Source organism: Felis catus, chromosome C2 (genome assembly GCF_018350175.1).
Source record: "Felis catus isolate Fca126 chromosome C2, F.catus_Fca126_mat1.0, whole genome shotgun sequence".
Taxonomy (NCBI): Eukaryota; Metazoa; Chordata; class Mammalia; order Carnivora; family Felidae; genus Felis; species Felis catus.
Window position 1 is genome coordinate 59,808,946 of NC_058376.1, and position 23,550 is coordinate 59,832,495.

The 23,550-nt window shown below is 35.6% G+C and overlaps 1 protein-coding gene across 12 annotated transcripts in view; it reads right to left on the reverse strand.

The window, feature by feature from the left end:
* SPICE1 (spindle and centriole associated protein 1) overlaps nucleotides 1-23,550 on the reverse strand; it is a 68,611-nt gene that overhangs the window by 27,585 nt on the left and 17,476 nt on the right. For 9 of the 12 annotated variants that reach the window (XM_019839731.3, XM_006936046.4, XM_011285943.4 and 6 more), the window contains 6 exons: nucleotides 23,131-23,229; nucleotides 19,849-19,896; nucleotides 15,504-15,647; nucleotides 11,310-11,412; nucleotides 10,155-10,261; nucleotides 7,188-7,303 (listed from right to left, as the gene is read on the reverse strand). In XM_019839731.3, the coding sequence (XP_019695290.2) occupies nucleotides 7,188-7,303; nucleotides 10,155-10,261; nucleotides 11,310-11,412; nucleotides 15,504-15,647; nucleotides 19,849-19,896; nucleotides 23,131-23,229 (617 nt within the window). Of the gene's footprint in view, nucleotides 1-7,187; nucleotides 7,304-10,154; nucleotides 10,262-11,309; nucleotides 11,413-15,503; nucleotides 15,648-19,848; nucleotides 19,897-20,430; nucleotides 20,547-21,634; nucleotides 21,695-23,130; nucleotides 23,230-23,550 lie in introns of those variants that run through there. The other 3 variants (XM_011285947.4, XM_045036968.1, XM_023260141.2) reach the window with 3 other exon arrangements.

Here is a 23,550-nt window from a genome sequence, read left to right on the forward strand (position 1 = left end):
GAGTAGGCATCTGACTCATGGATCCCCTCAATGATCTCAACAGAGGCCAGCAATATAGACGGGATTATCCAGGAAAGATCTCTGGAAGGCTTCTTATCTAATGGCATACAACATACAAAAGAGACCCATAAAGTCTCTTGAGAATGTTATACCTGCAGAAATACTGCCAGCTTGGACTGAAAGGGACAGAGATAGGATAAAGTAAAGGAAGGGTGTCAAACTCCCAAAATTCTACAGTCAGCAAACAGGCTGATAAAATTACTTGGTGTAAGCATGGGCTTCAAGGAAAATGAAGAATGACTTCAAAGCCAGAGCTGCAGGTATAAAGGCGTGCATAGGCTAAGGACAGAGCCACAGGCCCAAAGGACAGAGCCATGGACCCAAAGGGTGAAGCTTCAAGTCACAAAAGATTATTACCAGGCTTTGAAACCTAATGGAATTTGCCTTGCTGAGTTTCAAAGTGGCTTAGGACTGGTGACCCCTTTCTTCCTTGGATTTTCAAATGGCAATGTCTATAATTATCCTATGTCTCTTCCATCATTGCATTTGAGAAGCAGATAACTTGTTTGGGTGCCTGGGTGGCTCAGTCAGTTAAGTGTCTGACTTTTGATTTTGGCTCCAGTCATGATCTCGTGGTTCATGAAATCGAGCCCCGTGCTATTAGCATGGAGCCTGCTTGGGATTCTGTGTCAAAATAAAGAAACATTTAAAGATAAATAAATAAAAACAGATAGCTTGTTTTCTCATTCCACAAGATCATCCACAGAGAGGAATACTGGCCCAGGATGGCTCTTATTCAGAGCTCACCCATACTTACTTTAAATGCTAAGATTTGGTTTGAGTTGATAACATTTAGAGGAGATTTTGAACTTGAGTTCATGCTGAGACACCAGGGAATACTGGAATGAGGGTAATTATAAATTTTGCATGTGGGCCACTGGGGGCACTATGGTAGAACCTGAAGATATGTCCAAGAGAGGCAAAGGAAGACTTTAACATACAAAGAGAGGAAGGTAGAAGATAGAGGCAGAGATTGGAATGATGCAGCCACAAGCCAAGGAAGACCAACAGCCATCAAAACCTGGAAGAAGCAGAAGCATCTGGGTGGCTCAGTCAGTTAAGCATTGAACTTCAGCTCAGGTCATGATCTCACGGCTTGTGAGTTCAAGCCCCACATGGGGCTCTGTGCTGTCAGCTCACAGCCTACTTCGGATCATCTGTCTGCACCCCCCCTTTCTCTCTCTCAAAAGTAAATAAAACATTTTTTAAAAATAATAAAAAACAAAAACAAAAACAAAAACAAAAAACAAAAACAAAAAAAACCCTAGAAGCGCCAAAGAACAGATTCTCCTCTAGAGCTCTGGAGGGAAGGTAGCCCTGCCAAAACCTTGATTGGTCCGATGAAACTGATTTCAGATTTCTTGCCTCCTGAACAGTGAGAGAATAAATTTCTGTTGTTTTAGACCACACAGGAACATATATTTACAGAAATTTTCAAACCAGAAGGCACCTTAGAGTTCTAACCCTCATATTTTACAAGTGAGGAAATACAAACTTACAGATTATCCAACTATTAAATAACCCAAGGCTTACCCTCCAGATTCCAAGTCTAATGCTTCTTCTGATACCTCATGTTTAATAGTTAACAAGTAACATTTTGAGATATTAGGTATTCAAAAAAAATGGAAACTGTCTATTCACACAACTGATGAGATAAAACTAACCTTGCCCAAATAAAAAACAGTAATTTGATTCAAATGTAAAGAATAAAAGCAATTTGTACAAGATTAGTTGTATTTGGGTTCTGAAAGAAAAAACTGCTTAAAAGATGATACATGTTTCCAGGTGTCCTTAAGAAAACGGTGACCAGCTAAATTTGAATCACTCTATGCCAAAACCCACGAGACAAGGCAACAGGAAGAGCAAAAACAGCATATAACCCATACCTTCTACATTACTGCAATACAGAGAATACTAACTTCAAATTACTCATTCGTAGAAAAACACACACCAAGTTCCAGCAAAGATATTTCCTGAGTTCCTGTCAGAAACTCTAGCTGGATGTGAGGACAGTTCAAAATGACTGCACGAAGAAGAAAGCTGAGAGCCTAATGGTGACAAAATTACCTTCAAAAAGAAAATATGCAAATACTCTAGGTATGCAAATACTTAAAAAGAAAAGAAAAACACACACACACACAAAACTCCAAACCTAAACATCACAATACTACTAAGAAGTGTATGGAACCCAAGGTGGTCTATCTTGGAAGGGCATCACTTCTTGATGTGAACAGGAAGGAAGAAGTGTTCTTAGGAGGTGAGTGCTGAGGGCAAAAAGAAGTGTATTATCTTAACACATTTAACTAGGGAGCACGGTTTAAGACAAAAAAGAACAACAGTACTGGAAGACAAACCAACTTCTACCTACTGATACTTAAAAAAAACAAAGCACCCATTAAAATAACTCTGCTTCACTGTAACTGAGAGAAAAACTACCCCAAACCCCCAACCCTCTCCACAAAATACACAAACTAAAACAGTCTATATCCATACAAAGACAATATAACAAAACAGAAAATTTAATTGAAATATTCCAGCTAATAAAAATTTCTCCCCTCCAAAGAAAAAGCAGAAAATAAACTGTGACAAAACACTTTAAATGGAATTAAATATACTTAAACAAGCATTTGGAGATATAGATCTTTAATCAGAAATTCCAACACTAAGACCAGATATGGACAAAATCCAAGAAGAAACAAAATAAGAAGTGACTGAACTCAGGAAAGAATAAGAAGAAAAAGAAAAACTCAGAAATAAAGATTAAATTACAATGCATCCAACGGAGAATTGCTAAATAAACATTTAATAAGGAAGACTGAAGAATTATAGGAAAACAAAAAAATATATAGAAGAATAAAAAAGGTTAGAAAGTACTAGAAATAGAACACAAGAAACATCATTTTATGTATACAAAAGGAGGCTCTGAAAAAGAAAAACAATGATATCAAACTAATATTTGAAACTACAATCCAAGAGAAAAAAAGAAAGAAAGAAAGAAAGAAAGAAAGAAAGAAAGAAAAGAACTGAATCTATACACAAAAAGGGCAGCTGTGTTGGAAAAACTGACCTAGAAAGGTAAGCCCAAGACACAGCTTAGCAATATTAAATTTTAAAGACAGAAGAAACAAAATTTAAATATAAAGGAAATTAAGTACCGACATAAAAATGCCAAATTATTTATAAGGGCAAGAACATTATTCTAGCATCAGACTTGTCAAAGCAACATTCAAAGCAAACTAAGAATGGAGGAACATTTTCAAGAAAATGGGGAAATTTAAAGAAACAATGCATCAATCAAAGATTTTCTATCTGGCCAAGCTGTCCCTCAAACTTTTAAGCCTTTCAAGAACTCAAGGAATACTATATTCACAAATGCTATGGCATGAGCCCTGACAGATCCAACCAAGAGTTAACTAGGGAAACATCAAAAAAAGACCAATGATGACCATTTACTATATTTAATTGTAGCTCCAAAATAAAACCAAAATGGCAATACACAGGGAAGAATAATATGTTTTATGTTCTGTCAAAGCAAAAAATATGCAGCTAAAAGAGGAGAAGGCCTGAGAGAAAAGGGAAAGAATGAGAATACAGAATAACTTATTTGTTGTACAGGAAGCAGGTAGAAGTCAAAATACCACTTAATGCCAACACACCAGACAACAAAAGATTAAAGAAAATAGGGGACTGAAACCCTCTATAAAAGGTAGATATAAAGGCAACCAACCAGAACAAAATTACCAACTTCCTAGACACCAACAGAAATTTTTAAGAGAACAGAGAAAACATCACATAGAGAAAGAAAACCGTAATTACAGTATAACACCATAGTACTATAAAATAATACGACAAAGTTGACATCAAACACATCAACCATATTAATAAATATTACAAGCTTACTTTACTAATTAAAGAAAAAAAGATTCTCAAACTGGCTAACAAGGCAAGACCCAACTCTATGCTGAAAATAAAAGACACACCTAGCACCCAACAATTTAGAAAGGCTAAAATAAAAGGATGAGCAAAGATGAACCAGGTAATTAGAAGCAGGAAGGCAGAGATTTCACTCCTGATATCAAAGTAGAACTGAAGCCACAGGTATTAAATGTGAAAAAGGACACTCATAATGCTAAAAGCCATACTTCACAATGAAGATACAATACTTCTGGATATCCATGTACCAAAAAACACAGCAGTCACCCATACAAGGATGAAGGTATTCAACTACAAAGAGAATTAAATATACGTAAACATCAAATGTGAAGAAAAATAGAAAACACTAACAGAGACTTTAATACACTACTCTCAATATAAGATCGTGGCAAAAATGAGACAGAAAAAGTAAACAACATAATCAATGAAGTAAATTTTATGGATATACATATAGAACTTTACACCTTGTTAATATAGAATATACCTTCTTCTCAAGCACACAAATGGAGCATTCACAAAAATTTAATCATATATTAGGCCACAAAGAAAACATCATTAAGCTCTACAAGTAGGAATATCATAAACCACCCTCTGAGTATAATAAAACTAGAAATAAGAAAACCAAAAACAAAGAAGCCCCTCTGTCTGGAAACATTTTTTAAAAACCTTCTATTAAACAACTCTTAGGTAAAAGAAAAAATATAAACTGAAATTACCTAATTTCTAAAATAATAAAACACTACGTATTAGAATATATGTTACACATTTAAAGCACAGACCAGAATACAATTCAGAACCTTAAATGTATTTATCAATTAAAAATAAAGTATGAAAATAAACATATTAAATTACCAACTGCAAAAGAAAGCAAAGTAGAAAAAAGCAAAGTAAATGAAAGAAAACTAAAAGAAGCGAAGATAAAAGTGAAAATTGATAAGAAGACATCAGAAAAACAGTAGCTCTAATTAATAAATCAAAATCCTGGTTCTTTAAAAATTTAACAAGATAGACAAACCACTAACTAACCTAATTGTAAAACATGGGAGGGAGGACAAAAAGAAATGAAGAAGGGGAGATAAGCACGAAAGCAAAAGACATTTTTTAGAAGTACAGAAATTATTTGCACACCTCTATGGAAATACATTGACAAGCCTACAAAAAATGGATAATTTCCTAAGAAAATATAATTTACCAAAACTGACTTGAGTAGAAGTAGAAAGTTTAATCCACTCTCCATGGAAGAAGAAAAGTTATTATGACACTTCACCACAAAAAGCACCACATTCAAATAGTTTCACAGGGAAATTCTACAAACCTTTTGAAGAACACAGGGTCCCAAACTACATAAATTGTTTTAGGACTTAAACAATTAGAAAATGTTCTGGATGCTTCTCATGAAATCAAGTATAATATTGTTACCTCAATCTGATATTATATATTTAAAAAATTATAGACAATATTATTTAAGAATATTAATGCAAGAATACTAAATAAAATATTAACAAACAACATCCAACACCACAATAATGAAAAGAATACACCATGGCCAAGTGGAATTTATTTCAGTAATGCAAGAATAGTTCAATATTAGGAAATCCATAATCTAATGCACCATATTAATAGATCTAAAGCAGGAAACTTATATGATTATCTCTATAGATCTTGAAAAAGTCAACACTCATTCCTGATTTAAAAAAAAAAAAACAACTTCAAAATAAGAACTGATAGACCTTTCCTCAGCATTGTTAAAAAACAAAAAACAAAAACAACAAAAACTTCACTTCTAAAACCAGCACCTTACTTAAGAGGAAACAAAAGAGTCACTTTCACAGATCAGGGACAACACATAGATGCCCACTATTTCCACTATTTTTTTTTTTTCACTATTTCCACTATTATTTAATACTGTCCTATAGCTACTGCAATATACAAAAGAAACCAACTAGAGATATAACACTTAGAAAATATATAAAACTATGTCTATTTGCAGATGACATGATGGAATACCTGGAAAACTCTAGAAAAACAATGCTAAAACTAACTCAACCAAGATTCAATAAGTTAGCAGAATATCAAGATAGCACACTGAAATCAACAGCCTTCGTAAACACAAACAACTACTTAGAAGGTATAATGGAAGAGAAAAATCCCATTTAAGAGAATAACAACAACAACAACAAAACATTAACTACTTAGGGATAAACCACAAAAAATGAGCAAAATCTATATAAGAAAAATATTAAAACACTGCAAAAACAAAAATGTAGACATTAACAAATGGAAAAATATACTTTGTCCTGGATAGTAAAACCCAACATAATAAAGATGTCAGTTCTGCCTAGTTTATTTATTTTATTTTTTTATTAAATTTTTTTTAATCTTTATTTATTTTTTTTTAATTTTTTTTTTCAACGTTTATTTATTTTTGGGACAGAGAGAGACAGAGCATGAATGGGGGAGGGGCAGAGAGAGAGGGAGACACAGAATCGGAAACAGGCTCCAGGCTCTGAGCCATCAGCCCAGAGCCTGACGCGGGGCTCGAACTCACGGACCGCGAGATCGTGACCTGGCTGAAGTCGGACGCTTAACCGACTGCGCCACCCAGGCGCCCCTTAATCTTTATTTTTGAGGTGGGGGAAGGAGGGGGGAAGGGGGAGGGAGTGGCAGAGGGAGAGGGTGACGCAGAATCAGAAGCAGGCTCCAGGCTCTGAGCTGTCAGCCCAGAGCCTGACACGGGGCTTGAACCCACAAAACACAAGATCGTGACCTGAGCCAAAGTCGGACGCTCAACCGACTGAGCTACCCAGGCGCCCCTGCCTAGTTAATTAAAAGAACAAAAATACCAATAACCTTTTCTTATGAAGCTGGATAAATTGATATTAAAGTTCACATGGATAAATAAACATGTAAAAATCATTAAGAAAACTCTGAATTAAAAAACAGCTACAAGGCAAGTCTATTCAAACACCACAAACTCTAATTAAAATAGTGTGGTATTAGAGCATAACTAGAGAGACAAGGCCAATGGACTAGAATAGTAAATCCAGAAATAGACCCAATATTATAATATGTCAATAACATATGTCAATATATATATAATATTATTATATTATATCTCAATAAAGCTGAAAATCAAAAGAAGTATACTTGGAAGAAAGGGAAGCACTGTAGAGATTTATGCCACATATACATACCTGTCTACATTCGTATTTGACAGAGAGTTGATAGAGTTATCCAATTCATTCTCACTTTCTCCAGACTGGCTGTTAACGGTTCCTTCTTCTTCTTCATCATCTACTTCATTAAGAGCCTTTCTCAACGTAACAATAAAAATAAAAATACAAGTTGGTTATATATACACTCATCCTTTCTTTCTTTTTATCGTAACAATTGAGAGGTCCCTCCTTCTAAGGCTAACATCTCCACAAGTGCTCTAGAACCTAAACCCTCTCACCTCCATTCTACTCCATGACCTTCTATCTCCTGCCTCTCCAACCTCTCTCTCTGTACCGGCTTCAGCTTATCCACATTTAAATGTGAACAAGTCTCTCTCATTGTATCTTCTCCCTTTCACCACCAAACCTCTTGAAAGAGTCGCCCCCCACTTCCCATTTACCATCTGTGCCCTACAACTTTGCTTCTGCCCTACCATTCTACTCAAACTGGTCTCTACAAGGTCAACATCCTCTTCTGATTTGTTCCTAAATCAAACAGATATTTTTTTTAGTTTTTGCCTTCCCTTACTTCTTTGATTCATTAGACATTAATTACCACTCCTTTCTTCCCTTCAAGATCTTTTTTTTTTTTTTTAATATTTATTTTTGAGAGACGCAGTGACAGAGTGAGAGCAGGGGAGGGGCAGAGAGAGAGGGAGACACAGAATCCAAACAGGCTCCAGGCTCTGGGCTATCAGCACAGAGCCCGACATGGGGCTTGAACTCACGAACCGTGAGATCATGACCTGAGCTGAAGCCGGACGCTTAACCGACTGAGCCACCCAGGCGCCCCCAAGATCTTCTTGATAGACTCTTCCTTTTAATTGGCATGATACCAGATTTCCCTGTTTTTTGTTTTTTGTTTTTCTATTCCCAATCTCCTTTATTGGTTCTTCTTTCTACTATTTCTTAGTATCTAATGGGACTCAAGGTCCTCCCTTTGGACCTTTTCTCCTCTCATCTGATTCCCTTTCTGAATGATTGTAATTCCAAAGCTGCAATCACAAGTAAAATGCTGTGAATTCTCAAATTTCTACCTTTACCCAGATTTCACTGGAGACCTAGGCAATTATATCCAACTGCCTAAAAGATATCCCTAGTAGACATCCTATATACATATAATAAACATGTCCCAAATTAGTCATCTCCTAAGCCTCTCCTATTATTCTTCCAGAAGCCTTGTTCCTGCCATATTACCTAAGACCATGAACAGCATCACTATCTACTGATATGCTCAAGCCAGCAAACTAGGAGGTATCCTTCTTTCTCATACATCACATCCAATCAGCTCCCAAATCCTGTCAATTCTATCCCTTTTTAAAATCTCTCAAATTTATCCCTTTTCCCCTCTACCTCCTTCTCTACTGCCACTGCTTAGGTTAGGCTCCCACTACTTCTCACTAAAATTCTATCCTAGGGTGCCTGGGTAGCATCCAAGTTCAGCTCAGGTTATGATCTCATGGTTCCTGAGTTCAAGCCCCACATCAGGCTCTCTGCTGCCAGTGTGGAGCCTGCTTCGGGTCTTCTGTCTCCCTCTCTCTGCCCCTCTCCTGCTCACACTCTCTCAAAAATATACATACATACATACATACATACATACATACGTAAATAAAATTCTATCCTGAGTCTTCTAATCAGATCCTCTCATCAGTCTCCTCCCTCCCAAACCCATCTTTCACTCTACAGTCAATTTCATCATGACTCTACTCTTCCTATAATCCTTTGGTGGCTCTACTCTTACTTTCTGGTTCCTTAGCCCTTCTCTACCTAGTTCCTCCCTGTCTCTCTAATCTCAGCTCTTGCCAATTCCCCCATCCCCATAAAAGAGACCATGATATCTGAAAGCTAACATTTTTTGTAAATGCCGAAACATAATGGTTTTTGGCTAGAGATACGGCTAATGGGTGTTGGCTACTTAAAACGTGTAATTTTACTTAACTGCCTTTGTAAATAGAAAATACTTAACATGTTTTTTTTATGATTTTGGACCTTATAATTCCCTAGGATCAACCCTCTAATTGATGATTCTCCTTTTCTTCATAGGACATATACATAACCTAGGAAATTGCATTAAACAGGTATTGAGTCATAATCAGTTCTAAGAAGTTGTTTTATTTTAATATTAAATTCTTCAAGTGCTTTTAAAAAATGTGTCCCATCTCAAAATTCTAAACATTTTGATTCATGAGTTAATCATTAATGAATTAATCATTAATTAATTAATGGTTTCAATTAGCTTAGGATATGGTTAATTAACATTTTACTACTAAAATAAATTTTCCCATCTAACTAGACAATAAATCCCAAGTTTCCTGGGTAGCTACTTTTTAAACACACTATTAGAAGGGACTAACATTTAATGAAGAGCTAGTATCTGGAATTATGCTAGGCATTTTACATAACTTATCTCAGCTGATCCTCACAACAACCATAGTAAGTATATTCTATTCCCATTTAACAAAAAAACCAAAAACACTCTGAGCCAATTCAGACACCTTAAGAAATCAACTCCAGATCAAAGAGCTAGTAAGTAATAGAATACAAACATAGATCCACCTGATTCCAAAATGCAAGTGAAAAGACTCCCCACTCCTTCCATACTGGCAGATGGAGCCCAGCTTGAAGGCCACCTCTGATGCCAACAAGCTATGTGATCTTGGACAAGGCACTTAATTTTTCCGAACCTCAGGTTTTTCTTCTGCTAAACGGAGATAATAATAGCTTACCTTGTAGGTAAGTACTCAATAAAAGGTAGCTATCATTATCCAGTCCTGTCTTGTTTGGTAGAAACATTACTCACAGAGAGTGCAATATGCTTCAGTAAGAACAATTCTAACAACCATAACTAGATATCTGTTGATATTTAAGCTTTTGAAATGTTTACCACAATACCTACATAAGCTTAATTTCCACATAAGTATGATGGCTATGAGAACAGCACATTACCTGAGGCTCTATGACAGATTCACTAAGAATGGCCTGGGTGACAGGGTCTTGATTTACCACGACGGGACCCTGAGAGGAATCAGGAGCCACTGTTACATTCGGAAACCCTGCAGAAAGAAAATAAGTAATGATGATTTTATTTCATTTAGTTAAATTGACTTTACAAACAATACACATTGCCCTAAGTTTGTTATCACATGAAAATCTTAAATAATAATAATAGCAGCTCACATTCATATAACACTTACTATATGCCAGGCACTGTTCCAAGTACTTTTACATATATTAAGTCATTTTACCCTCACAAAATCTGATGAGATTGTTACTAGTATTATCTTACAGACCAGTAAACTGAAACTCAGAGACATGAAGCAAATGGCCCCGAGTCACACTAATAAATGGCTAAGCCAAGATTGAAACTTTACACTAAAAACTAATGATCTATTTTTAGGGAGTAAACAATAGATTACATACACATTAAAGTGAATAATGCTATGTATCTGAACAGAGACAAAGTCCCTTTTAGAGATTGAAGTAGATTTAGACTTCAAATTAAGTTTTACTCAAGTTACACAAATACAAATACTTTATATGGTAACTTAATATTAATAAACTGGAAATTAAGTCATATTTTAAATTATAAAATCTTGTATATTGCCCTATAAAATATCCTAGTAAATAATAACAATTTACCTTTGCTTAGCTCAGTAATTTGTAATAGTTAATATTCTTAGTGAAAAAAAACAAATTATAATGAGTCTATGCCTAACAACTCTTATATGCTATCCACTCTAGAATACTTGTGATATAAATAATGTGGTGCCCAAGGGGCACCCGGGTGGCCCAGTCGGTTAAGCAGATGACTCTTGGTTTCAGCTCAGGTCATGATCCCACGTCCTCGTGGGTTCAAGCCTTGTGTCGGGCTCTGCACTGATGACGTACAGCCTGCTTGGATTCTCTCCCTCCCTCTTTCCCTGCCCCTCTCCCACTTGCATTGTCTCTGTCTCTCTCAAAAATAAATACACTTTAATTAATAAATAAATAAATAAATAAATAAAGTGGTGCCCGAGAAATGATTTAAAATTCTTCCAAGTAGCCAGCTATGGGCTATGGTTAATAAGAAAAAGAAGTTTTTGTTTGAATTGAATACATTACCTGTGCGCCTACGAGGAAAATCAACAAATAGATCTTTTGCTTCAGCCATCAAATGATCAGATTTTTCCAAAACATCCTGCATCTGGTATTGATCAGAAAGAATCTAGATACGTGTTAATGATAAATATATTACTCAGAAAAATATATATACATATACTTATGAAATCACAAAGGAAAAGTCCATACAAAGGTAGCGGGCATAAAAATAACCAAAGGCCACTACTTTTCTAAAATCCTTCAGTGACAATATCCTTAAGTACCAGTAGATGGGGCTATTACAATAATTAGTAGATTTCATGTGCTTGGCCACAATCCAAGTAAGAAATACATTATTTAACTGTGAACCAGCACACATACAAATGTAAATGTATAACAGAATAAAAGTTTTACTTAACCTTACTCTTTGAGAACCACTCTGAAATTTTCCTTTCAGCTCCTATTTCATTTTTTTAAATAATGGCTACAACACACTAACTCAATTTCACAATCCACTAAAAAGTTGTGATCCACAGTTTGAAAAACACTGATTAAAGACATAAATCTCTGAGCCATAAATTCAGAGGTGTTTCAACCTTTAAAGTGTATTTCATAACCTACTATTGGATCATGATCAACAACTTAGAGAATATGAGCTAAGATATGAGGTTTAGGGCATCAAACAAAGTGATGTTTCTGTATTTATAAACAAGATGGGTTTTTATCATGGGGGGATGAGAACCAAAACAATACCATTATAGTAGTGCCTCTGATTAGGCACTTTCAACTTAGGAACTTTCATAATTACAAGCAAGGACATGCAGGCAAGTCAACTCTAGCCACCACCGCCAGATGGCATTCTTAAACTGAAAGGAGTCACAAAATTGGAAACGACCCACAGTTTCCAACAATGATTCAAAACAATAAAGCATCTGGCAACAAATGCTCTTACCAGAATCTCTCTAGCCCATGGAAACAGGTATATAATATAACCTTAGTTACTGTTTTAGGACACTGACAAAAATAACAAGAATAAAATTCTATTTCCCTTCTTCTCCTGCTGTAGCCAACCATGTTGGCTAGCTCACTAGATGAGAATAAAGTCCTGAATTTGTTCCTTCCACAAAGAGTAAGCTTTGGAATGCTATAAGGCAAAGAGCACATTTGGAGCCAGAAGACTGGGATCCTAGGCCCAGTCAAGGGATACTAAGCAAAATCCAACCTCTCTAAACTTGGTTTGCTAATATGGAAATGAAAATACCACCACCTTCCCCAAACCCAAAGGGGTATTATCAGGATGTAGACACACTGAAAACCTGTATCATTCTAGAGATATTTGACAATGTTGTTACAACTTAAATTGTTTTATCCCATGAACTAAATTTCAGTCCCTGGTTAGCGATCTTGCAAGTACATACAATACATGCAATTAGAGCTTAGGAAAGAAAGTAAATGGAACATTATAATCTATCATTTAAACTAGAAAAACTACACACAGAATATTTCCTAATAGCAGTTTGATATTACTATTTAAAAAACAAAAATCACTGACCTTCCATCAAAATAAAGAGATATAACTGACAGAAGCAGATTACAGAGGAATAACTTTATCATATCAAGACCTGATATTAATTATAATGAAGTCTCCAGTAAAGCCGCTGCCCTGTTGTACTCTGCCAGTCTGCCCAGCCTTCTAGGGGCAGATGGTTTGAGAGACCAGAGATCAGTGTATTGGCTTTCTTTTGCTCTTTCTAGATTTACTTATCGCTTCTGTCGGTTAAAACTCATCCTCTTGATAGGTAAGCCAATCTCTGCAAGCCCATCTGTATACATTACTTTCCCAGATGGGTTCACAGAACACAAGGCCAAAGTTATGAATGGTGGCACACAGCCTGGATTTGCAAAGGACTGTCCAACATTCCTTCAAAAACATTATAAAAAACTTCCCATCCTAGCACTTTTGTTCTCTGATAATAAAAACCAGATTGAAATAGGAAATTGCAGAGAGACTTGGGAAGTTATTATACTTTTAGAATTTATAAAATCTTCATCAAAGTCTCCCTCTCTCTGAATCTGGACCCTCATTTGCCTGATTCCCATAACATGAATGCATCCTACAGCAAATGCCAAAGAGCTTTTCTCTGAATTTTTGTTAATCCAGGAGTCCAGCCCTGGGGGCTGGACGGGTAGCGGTAGCTCTTAATACATAATGATAACTGCCTACATGAATATTCCCAACAAGCCTTCTTCATTTGATCCCTTCACATCCCTGAACAGAGACATTACAAACTGAACACTGAAATAACAGATATACATATCCTTTGACTCAGCAATTCCATTTTTAAGAATTTGTCCTATAAATAAAGTTTTACATGTACTTAAAAACATTCAAGGATATTCAATGTATTATTTGTAGAACCAAGACAGGTAATAATCTGTGGGTGACAGACCTGCCACTTATCCACCAATCTCCTTTCTTTCCATTTTCCTTTCAACAGCAGAATCCCCAAGTTTTAGCCAAGTACATAGCTAGATTTCCTAACCATCATTCCAGGTGAGAATGGTCATGTGATGAATTTCTGGATAATGGGAGACAAGCCAGAATTTCTGGGCAGTATGTGAAAGGAGTAGTATGCATTCTCTTCCCCTTTTCATGCTGGCTGGAATACAGCTGAAGGAAGCTGGAACAGCCATTCTCTACTCAAGAGGTGGAAGTCCTGGAATAAAGGGCCCCAGCGTCACAACCAACTACCATTTTCTTCTCAATTGTTTTATAGACAGAAATAGATTTCTATTTTGTTTAAACCACTATATCTTGGGGTCATTCTTCTTCCAGAAGCCTAAGCTTTACTCCAGTACACTTCCTAAGTGCCCACAAATAAAGCAGTAAATAAATAAACTGTGGTACATCTATATACTATCTGGCCAAAAAAAAAAAAAAAGAAAGAAAGAAAAGGTAGATTTCTAGATACCGACATGGATAACTTCCAAAATATATTGTTAAATGGAAGTACCTGAATCCTACTAACAGCAGAGGTTCTCAATCCTGCAACGTACTAAAATTATACAAAAACTGTCTAAAAAATACCCACATTACAGGTCCACTAAATCAGAATATCCTTGCACAGCTACATCTTGGTCCAAATGTGGTGATTATTTAATGGAAGTTCTCAACCCTGATCTACTGTGCAGTGAGTGTTGAGAACCACGACACCAGAGCCTGAGGAGCGGCCCTGGAGTGGAGGCAGAGAGACTTCACACACCCTCTTTCACCGCTCTTCCTCTGATCCCTACTTCTACCACACCCATTCCTTGTATAAGCAATTCAGAACCTGAGCAGGAGCCACAAGAGATGGGACACAAAAGCCCAGAGCCACCTCAAAGGGGCTGCCTTGTTTCCTGGTCACTGAGAATTACCCTATAACGTTAAAATATGCATGACGGTCCAAGATCACCAAAACATACTTATCTATAAAGAACCATATTCCCTCCATCCACTGTTCTTTTTATAAGTTCATGTAAACATTTATTTGGGAGCTAGAATTCTTCCTGCTGATATATAAGATCAAGACTTTTACATTTCACTAAGAAGCCTAATGGATTCCTCAAAAGACAGAGTGATTTAAAGCTGCAGTGAAAGGTCACCCAGACATCCAAGTGCCATAAGTTTCAATAATGAACAAGAAGCAACACTACAAAGTATATTTCTTTTACAATGATTACAGTGATATCATCCCAAATAAAAGATTTTTTACTGTGGTTTCCTCTTTATTTGCCATATTGTTTATTCCTATACATCTGATTACTTATTCAAACACCCTACAACTGTCAAAAGATTAAGCCAAAGACAAATGGCTAACACATTTTTTTTTGCAAAGTAATCAATCTAACATCACTTGTGTGAACTGAGAAAAGTAATTATCTATATGACACTAATTATGTGCCAAGGACTGTCCTAATCCCTTTATTACTACATATCACAAAAATCTCTTAACAATACAGTCAGACAAGTCACACAAACAGTAACTTGCAGAGCAGGAATTCAAACCTCCAAACTAGACTAATCGTCACTCTGCTGCTTTTTTCAAAGTCCATGTGTAGATCACTGTATAAGGACGCAATCATTTGCCAGACCTTCTCCAATGTGAATCAAATTTAGGGGGAAAGAGAGAACCCCATTTATCACTTCTTCTCTAATATTATGCAGCTCAGCATTACCTCCCTCATGATAGATAATCTCCTTCTCTCAAGATGAGAAATTTCTGGTTTCTGCTTCTTCCATTTTCTCTTCAAAGCTTTTTCTTGCAGTTCCCAGTGTACTAATGCTCTGTTCTTTGATTTGTGTATTTCATGACGACGTATCTGTACAGAAGGAAAAAAAATATAAAAGAATGTTTCAGGAACAAAGATGTTACCTATTCAGATGGTGGGAACACCTAATCTAACTCATCTTTTAAAAATATTTTTCTGGTCCAACACATATATATTTATTCATATTCACAACCAAAATTTTCACAGTCTTCTACATTTTCAAAAGTGATTAAAAAAAGAAGTCTCTAGAACTAGTAGACCTAGCAAAAAGACAAAATGAAAAAAAATATCAATTTTTACCTCCTTTGTACAAGACTATTCAATAAACTGCTATTTTTCAAACTGCAGGTGAAGACTCATTTAATGGGTGGCAAAATCAATTCATGGATCAAATCAACATTTTTGAAATAAAATAGAATATAGAATAGAAAATATTAAGAGTACATCACATTTAATAAAGTTAAAAACTTTTATCAAACTTTTCAGTTATGCATGTGTGTATATGTACAATTACATACACACACACACACAGTGACTAACCACAATGTAAAAGATACAAAGCCCACTGAGTCACCTTTGGCAAAGTCACACCCATTTCATAATACTCACATCACTACCAAAAACTAACAATGCACTGTTTTTTAGAGCCCTGCAAAGGCTGCATGTGGAAGAGGGTCGCTGGAGATGCAGAACTCCAAGAAAGTAGAATTGCTGAAGCAGAAGCAGAGATTTGAACCACAACTTAAGAGTTAGAGGAGAGTTCACAGAGCTGGCTAAGGAATAGGAGCAGATACTGGCTTCACAAGCACTCTACTATTCAGAACTATGAAGAGAACAAGATCTATAGGGCATCTGATAAAACGTACCGCAACAACCAAATACCGTGTAAAGATTATGAAGACCAAAAACAAATGAAAATGACATTTTTGAGACAACTGGGGAAATACGAATATGGACTGGGAATTAGACAATACCAAAAAATTATTGTTACTTTTATTAGGTATGATAACAGCATTGTGGTTATATAAGAAAATATCTGCATTTTTTTAAATGCAAACTGAATATGTTGGCACAAAATGACACGTTCTCTGAGATTTGCTTTAAAATGCTACACTGAAGGAAGAAAAGGGTATGAAAAATGAAGCAAATATGGCAAAATTTTAATAACTATTATATCTGGGTGAACACTGTATGGGTGATCTTTATACTTTGTCTCCATTGTCACATAAATCTGAAATTTTTCATAATAAAAAAATTTAAGTCAGTAGGGGATCATTACTATCCTCAACAAATATTTAATGAGTATCTACTAGGATTAAGATTCCCAGGTCCACAGAGACATATACGAGGCAGCCCCTATCCCTCAAAAGCATTAACAATCTGCCCAGGGAGATTGGGAACATACAGCTGACCTTTGAATGACAAGGGTTTGAACTACGTGGATCCACTTATACATGGACTTTTTTCAATAAATACAGTACAGTACTATAAATGTAATTTCTCTTCCTTATGATTTCTTAGTAACATTTTCCTTTCTTTAACTTCATTTATTGTAAGAATATAGTATATAATACATATTACATACAATATACATGTTAATCATCTGTTTATGTTATCAGTAAGCCTTCCTGTCAATAGTAGGCTATTAGTAGTCAGGTTTTGGGGGAGTCAAAGCTCATACACAGATTTTTGACGGTGCAGGGGGTTGGGCACCCGTAACTCCTACACTCTTCAAGGGCCAACTGTACATGTAAAAATAAATGATATGCATTAGGCAGCACATACTTAATGTGTCATACACAGTACGTACAACCACAGTTCAGAGGAGATACCAATTGTTGGGCAGCTTCAAAAAACTTCACACTTAGAACAGAGCTATAATAATCAAGACAACGTGGTGAGGCATAAGGATAGACATATAGATTGGTGGAATAAAACTTAGTGTCCAAACCAAACCCTTATGTTTACAGACCATTGATTTTCAACAAGGGTGTCAAGATAATTCAATGGAGAAATGGCACATAGGACAACAGGGTATTCATTTAGAAAAGAATGAAGTTGGGCCCCTATCTCACACTATATACAAAAATTAACTCAAAATGGATCAAAGACCTAAATATAAGAACTAAAATTATAAAACTTTTAAAAGGAAACATAGAAGTAAATTTTTATGAATCTTGGGTTAGATAATGGTTTCTTAGATATGACACTAAAAGCACAGGTGACAAAAGACAGATAAACAAGTTCATCAAAAGTAAAAACTTTTAGGGGCGCCTGGGTGGCTCAGTCAATTAAGCATACGACTTCGGCTTAGGTCATGATGTCACAGTTTGTGGGTTCGAGCCCCGCGTCGGGCTCTGTGCTGACAGCTCAGTGTCTGGAGCCTGCTTCGGATTCTGTGTCTCCCTCTCCCTCTGCCCCTCCCCTGCTCATGCTCTGTCTCTCTCTGTCTCAAAAATAAATAAACATTAAAAAAGTTAAAATTAAAAAAAATTTTAATTAATTAATTAATTAAAAACTTTTGTGCTTCAAAAATACCCATCAAGAAAATGAAAAGAAAACCAACAGAATGGGAGAAAGTATTTGCAAATCATACATCTTATAAGGAACTTGGATCCAAAATGTGTAAAGAACTCTTACAACTCAAAAATAAAAACACAATCCAATTTTTAACTGGCTAAGGAATCTCAATAGACATTTCCCCAAAGAAGAAAATAAGACAAAGAGCCAATAGGCACACAAAAGGATGCTTAACATCATGAGTCATTAGGGCAAATCTAAACCACAATGAGATTCCACTTTACACCCACCAGGAAAACTAAAACCAAAAATACAATAATAACAAGTGTTGGCAAGGGATATGGAAAAACTGGAACCCTCATGCATGATAAGAATGTAAATAGTGCAGGGGCACCTGAGTGGCTCAGTCGGTTAAGCGTCCGACTTCGGCTCAGGTCATGATCTCACAGTTGGTGAGTTCGAGCCCCACGTTGGACTCTGGGCTGACAGCTCAGAGCCTGGAGCCCGCTTCAGACTGTGTGTCTCCCTCTGTCTGCCCCTCCATTGCTTGCACTCTGTCTCTCGCATTGCCTCAAAATTAAATAAACATTAAAAAAAATGTAAAAAAAAAAAATAGAATGTAAATAGTGCAGCCACTGTGAAAAACTGTGAAAAACTGTTTGGCAGCTCTTCAGAAAGCTAACTATAGAGGCACCATATGACCCAGCAATTCTACTCCCAGGTATACAACAAGACTACTAAGAACATATGTTCACCCAAAACTTGTACATGAATGCTCATAGCAGCATTATTCATAATAGTCAAAAAGTGAAAATAACCCAAATATCCAACAATGGACAAATGGATAAATAAAATATGGCATATCCATATGATGTAATAGTATTCAGCAATATAAGGAATGAAGAACTGATACATTCTACAACATGGATGAGCCTTGAAAACGTTATGCTAGACACAAAAGGACACACACTATATTCCATTTATATGAAATGTCCAGAATAGGCAAATCCATAGAGACATAAAGTAGATTAGGTGTTGACAGGGAATAGAAGGAGGGGGAGTATACAGAGTGACTGTTAATGGGTACAGGGTTTCTTTTAGGGAGTGATGAAAATCTTCTAAAATTAGAAAATGATGATAGGTATATAACTCTATGAATATACTGAAAACCAATGGGTTGCACACTTTAAAATGGTGGATTTTATGGTATGTGAATTGTATTGTAATAAAGCTGCTTTTTTTAAAATCTACAGTAGAAACCTTTCTAAAAGTAAGCCTTGAACTAGGATAAGAAAGCAAAGTAATATTTGGACATACACACAAAAAGGCAGACAAACTGTTCTAAGTAAAGAAAACGGCATGAATTGAGGCTCAAATGTGGAAATATACATGGCATATTCAAGGAATAAATTAGTACATTGACTACACCAGTACATTTGTATAGGGAAGTAATAATAAAGCTAGAGATATCTATGATGTGTACAGGACAATACTGACCACAGAGATTTGAACTGTAAACCAAACCTATCTAATAAAATTTTAGTACACACTAAGTGACATTCCTAGGTAAATTCAGGAAATACTGAAGATATGCTTTTCAATTTTATATAGACATAAGATTAAATAAAACTAAACAACTTCCAGGAAGTGTCTCTGGTTTCTATTCTGAATGTCAGAAACCAAATACTAAATGAAACATTAAATAAATCTTAACTTTTGATATTAAACTTACCAGATCCTCAGGAGTTGCCCGATGAACTGTAAGATCATTCACAGTATTCTGCAAAAAAAGAGGACCTTTCTTTAAAAACAACAAAAAAAAGATTTCTTGCAAAATATTAGTATATATTGGATTTTTTAAAAAATAGGACTTCAATGTTTATTAACTTTCTTTGGGTTATTTTCTTACAGGAAAATTTTTCTTTAGACTAGGTTAAAAAACATTTAAAATCAGTTTTAGTTTATTTTTGATGAATTCATTTTCCTTTTTTAAAAAAACCTTTTTTTATTTTTTAACTTTTTTTTAAAGTAATCCTTATGCTCAGTGTGGGGTTCAAATTCACAACTCTGAGATCAAGAGTTGAATGCTCTACTGACTGAGCCAGGCAGGCGCCCCTCAAAAATCTCCTTTTCTTAGTTTAAGCCTTCTGTACCTTTTTTTCTCCTATATGCCAGATGGGCCTCAGTTATAAGATTATGTACTTAACTAAGCAAGCTAACCTCCAAGAAACCTTTCTTTAAAGAGTTAAGGGATTTGTCTGATCATCTCATTTTAGCAAGATAAAACTGCTATTTTAAACTGAAATAGGGGTACCTGGGTGGCTCAGTTGGTAGAGCTTCTGATTCTTGGTTTCGGCTCAGGTCATGATCCCAGGGTCATGAATTGAGCCCTATGTAGCCCCACAGCAGGATCCATGCTGCTTAAGATTCTTTCTCTCTCTGCCCCTCTCCCCTGCTCACACACTCTCAAAGTAAATAAACAAATAAATAAAATTATTTATATTCTTACATAATATATAAAACAAATGCATTTATTTAAATTAAAACAAAATGTTAGTTTTATTATTCAAACTTCTTATCACATTTTTTCACATCCTCCAGAAAGTTATATCACACCTATGACCTTATATTGTTCATTTATGTGTGGTGAGATATGAGTATGTACTGGATTTTAATGGCTGAAAATGGATTCAAACTCCTGGGACCAAAACGAATTTCTGTCCAGGAACCAGTATCCTCAATTTAAATATTAATATGGATTATTGTTAGTTGTCTTGGTTAAAAAATAACAGGCTATTTTTAGATGTCTTACAGAAAATAGGCAGTGTATTTACCAAGCAGTCATACATTCCATTAAAACAATAAATAAAATGTAATAAAACAATAAATAAAATAAATAAAATGTAATTCAAAATGAGTAAGTTTAACTAAAATTGTAGTTTTCAAAATGCACTCCGGAATGAGGCACCTCTCAAGATTCCTGAAAGATAAACTGTGATCACTACAGAGAGGTTAAATCTGTATCCATACAAACAACTTAAGCATAGAATCTGTCACACATAATAAGGGATAAAGTCCGAGTGCACTGTATAATTTCATAAAATATGAAAATAGTCACTTATGTAAAAAGGTACTAAACCTACATGGCAGGTCTACCACACTGCACAACTCCAGGAACTCCCGCTATTACTCTAGTCCATGTAAAAGTACCCCCTTGGAACTAAGCAATGCACAGCCTACACAACTTTAAGTAGCTGCCCTACGATTTGGCCCTTTCCAAAATGACTTCAGCCATTTTGTCATACAGATTTGGTAAGGCAGGAAATAAAACAAGTTAGAGTTCTACTTCTAACAGAAATAGAACTGGGTCTGGTGAAATGGCTTATATTAGAAGATGGATATATTCAAAGACCTAACTTTTTGGTCACAGTTCATACTTAACTCAAGGGTTCTCTATACTAAAATTGCCATTCTTTCATATTAATTTTGAAAAGTACAAGATAGGGGCACCTGGGTACCTGAGTCAGTTGAGTGTCTGACTCCTGGTTTCGGCTCAGGTCGCGATGTCAAAGTTCATGGGTTCGAGCCCGGAGTCAGGCTCTGTGCTGACAGCAAGGAGCCTACTTGTGGTTCTCTCTCTCCTTCTCTCTCTCTGCCCCTCCCCCGCTCATGCTGCATGCTCGCTCGCTCTCAAAATAAAAATAAACTTTAAAAAAAGAGTTTAAAAAAAAAAGTACAAGATATAACTATAAGATCTTGAGAATTATTCTTAATAATCATAACAAAATTCAAGAATATAAGTTATATGCTTGGATTTAGTTCTCATGGGAGAAAATATAATTTCATTAATACTACTATTGCTTAAAACTATTTTCTTTTGAAATTGCCTTTATATATAAATTATAAGCCATTTCAAAAAAATCTCATTATTTTTATCAAAACAGTATTATTCAGTTTGATCTCTCCTCCTTCATTCACCATTTACTCCAAATGACTTAAAACTACTTTCAAGTTCAGTCTACAAAAAACAGATTTTTCCAGCACTAGAGATAATAAAAAATCAAATGAGGAAAATTCTGAATGCAATTTCAAATGGTGGGTTTCGATTATGTTTTGAGCAATAGCAGCATATCAGAACAAATATTAAACTTCCCAAAGTAACCACTCTGAAGTAGACAACTTAAGTTATCATATGCATTTTTTTCTTTTAATCAGTTTCATTTATTGCCTTAGAGTCACACCCTTATAATATCTTATAGCAAATCAAATGACAACAAAGTAATATAAATGCAGATAAGTCCCCCTGACCCACTTCAAAAAGGCTGTCAGTTTGCCCAGAAGTTTCCAAGTCCAAAAGAAACCCAGAGATCCAAAGTAGTCCCTGACTAGTTGCTCTCCACAACTAGAAAGAAAAGGAACCTAAAGTGTTATGGTCCAAACTAAAGTACCAAGCTGCACAAGATAAAGATCCCCTTGATGATACCAAACAGTATCAGAGTGGAAGCCAGGGATCACATGTCCCAAGTACTTGAGACTTGTCTTACATCTTAACAGAACCTTTCTACTGAAACTGACCAGCCTCGGGAGGTGAAAAACAAACAATTCAGGAGACAGAGTAAGAATCACCCATTTTATCAGCCAAAAATGCCACTCATATGATTATGATGTCACTGGTTGCCATGGGCAAATCTAAAAAAAGTACCAAAAAAATTCAGACTTCAGCAACACAGGTTAGCTACAGTTGCCTTAAGCAGTGAGTTTTCAAAGTTCAGGAGGGGAGATTTTTAAAAACACTCCCCACCCTCTTAAGATTCTCTCTTTAAAGGAGGTAGAGGTTACGGGCCTCGCATGTGTATTCTTAAAAAAATCCCCAAAGGATTCTGCTCTTAAACACTCCCAGAAATCTATTGAGCCCTATTACATTTAAAGCACTATCTTGTGTAGACTAGGTTCATGTCATCACATCTATTCCTCCAGAGCAATCTTACAGGTTTATTATCCCGCCTAGACTTACATCCCATTCTTGCTTCACTGATGTTTTCTTCTTCTTTACTTTCAGCGCTTTCCTTCCTCCTCCTCGGGTACCATAACGGTTCACTCTGACAAGTGACATCTAGAAGTAATAATCATACCACATTTTAAAAATAGAATAAAAAGTGGTAATTAGGTATCACCAGATGGGAACAAAGACATCTAAGAAAATAAAGTGTCAGTAGAAAAATTTAAGCATTATGAAGGGAACAGCCTACCAAAAATACTTGGTTCTTTTACTTCACAATTAGAAAACTGTACTGATAACTATAGTAAAACAGGTTTCAACTTAATAACTTATGTATATTTGCTTAACAAAGAACTCCAGGAATAAAAATTATGACCTAAAACAGAGCTATGGCAGTAGTCACAAGCTTTGTCATCAGTTAAACTTCACCATTAA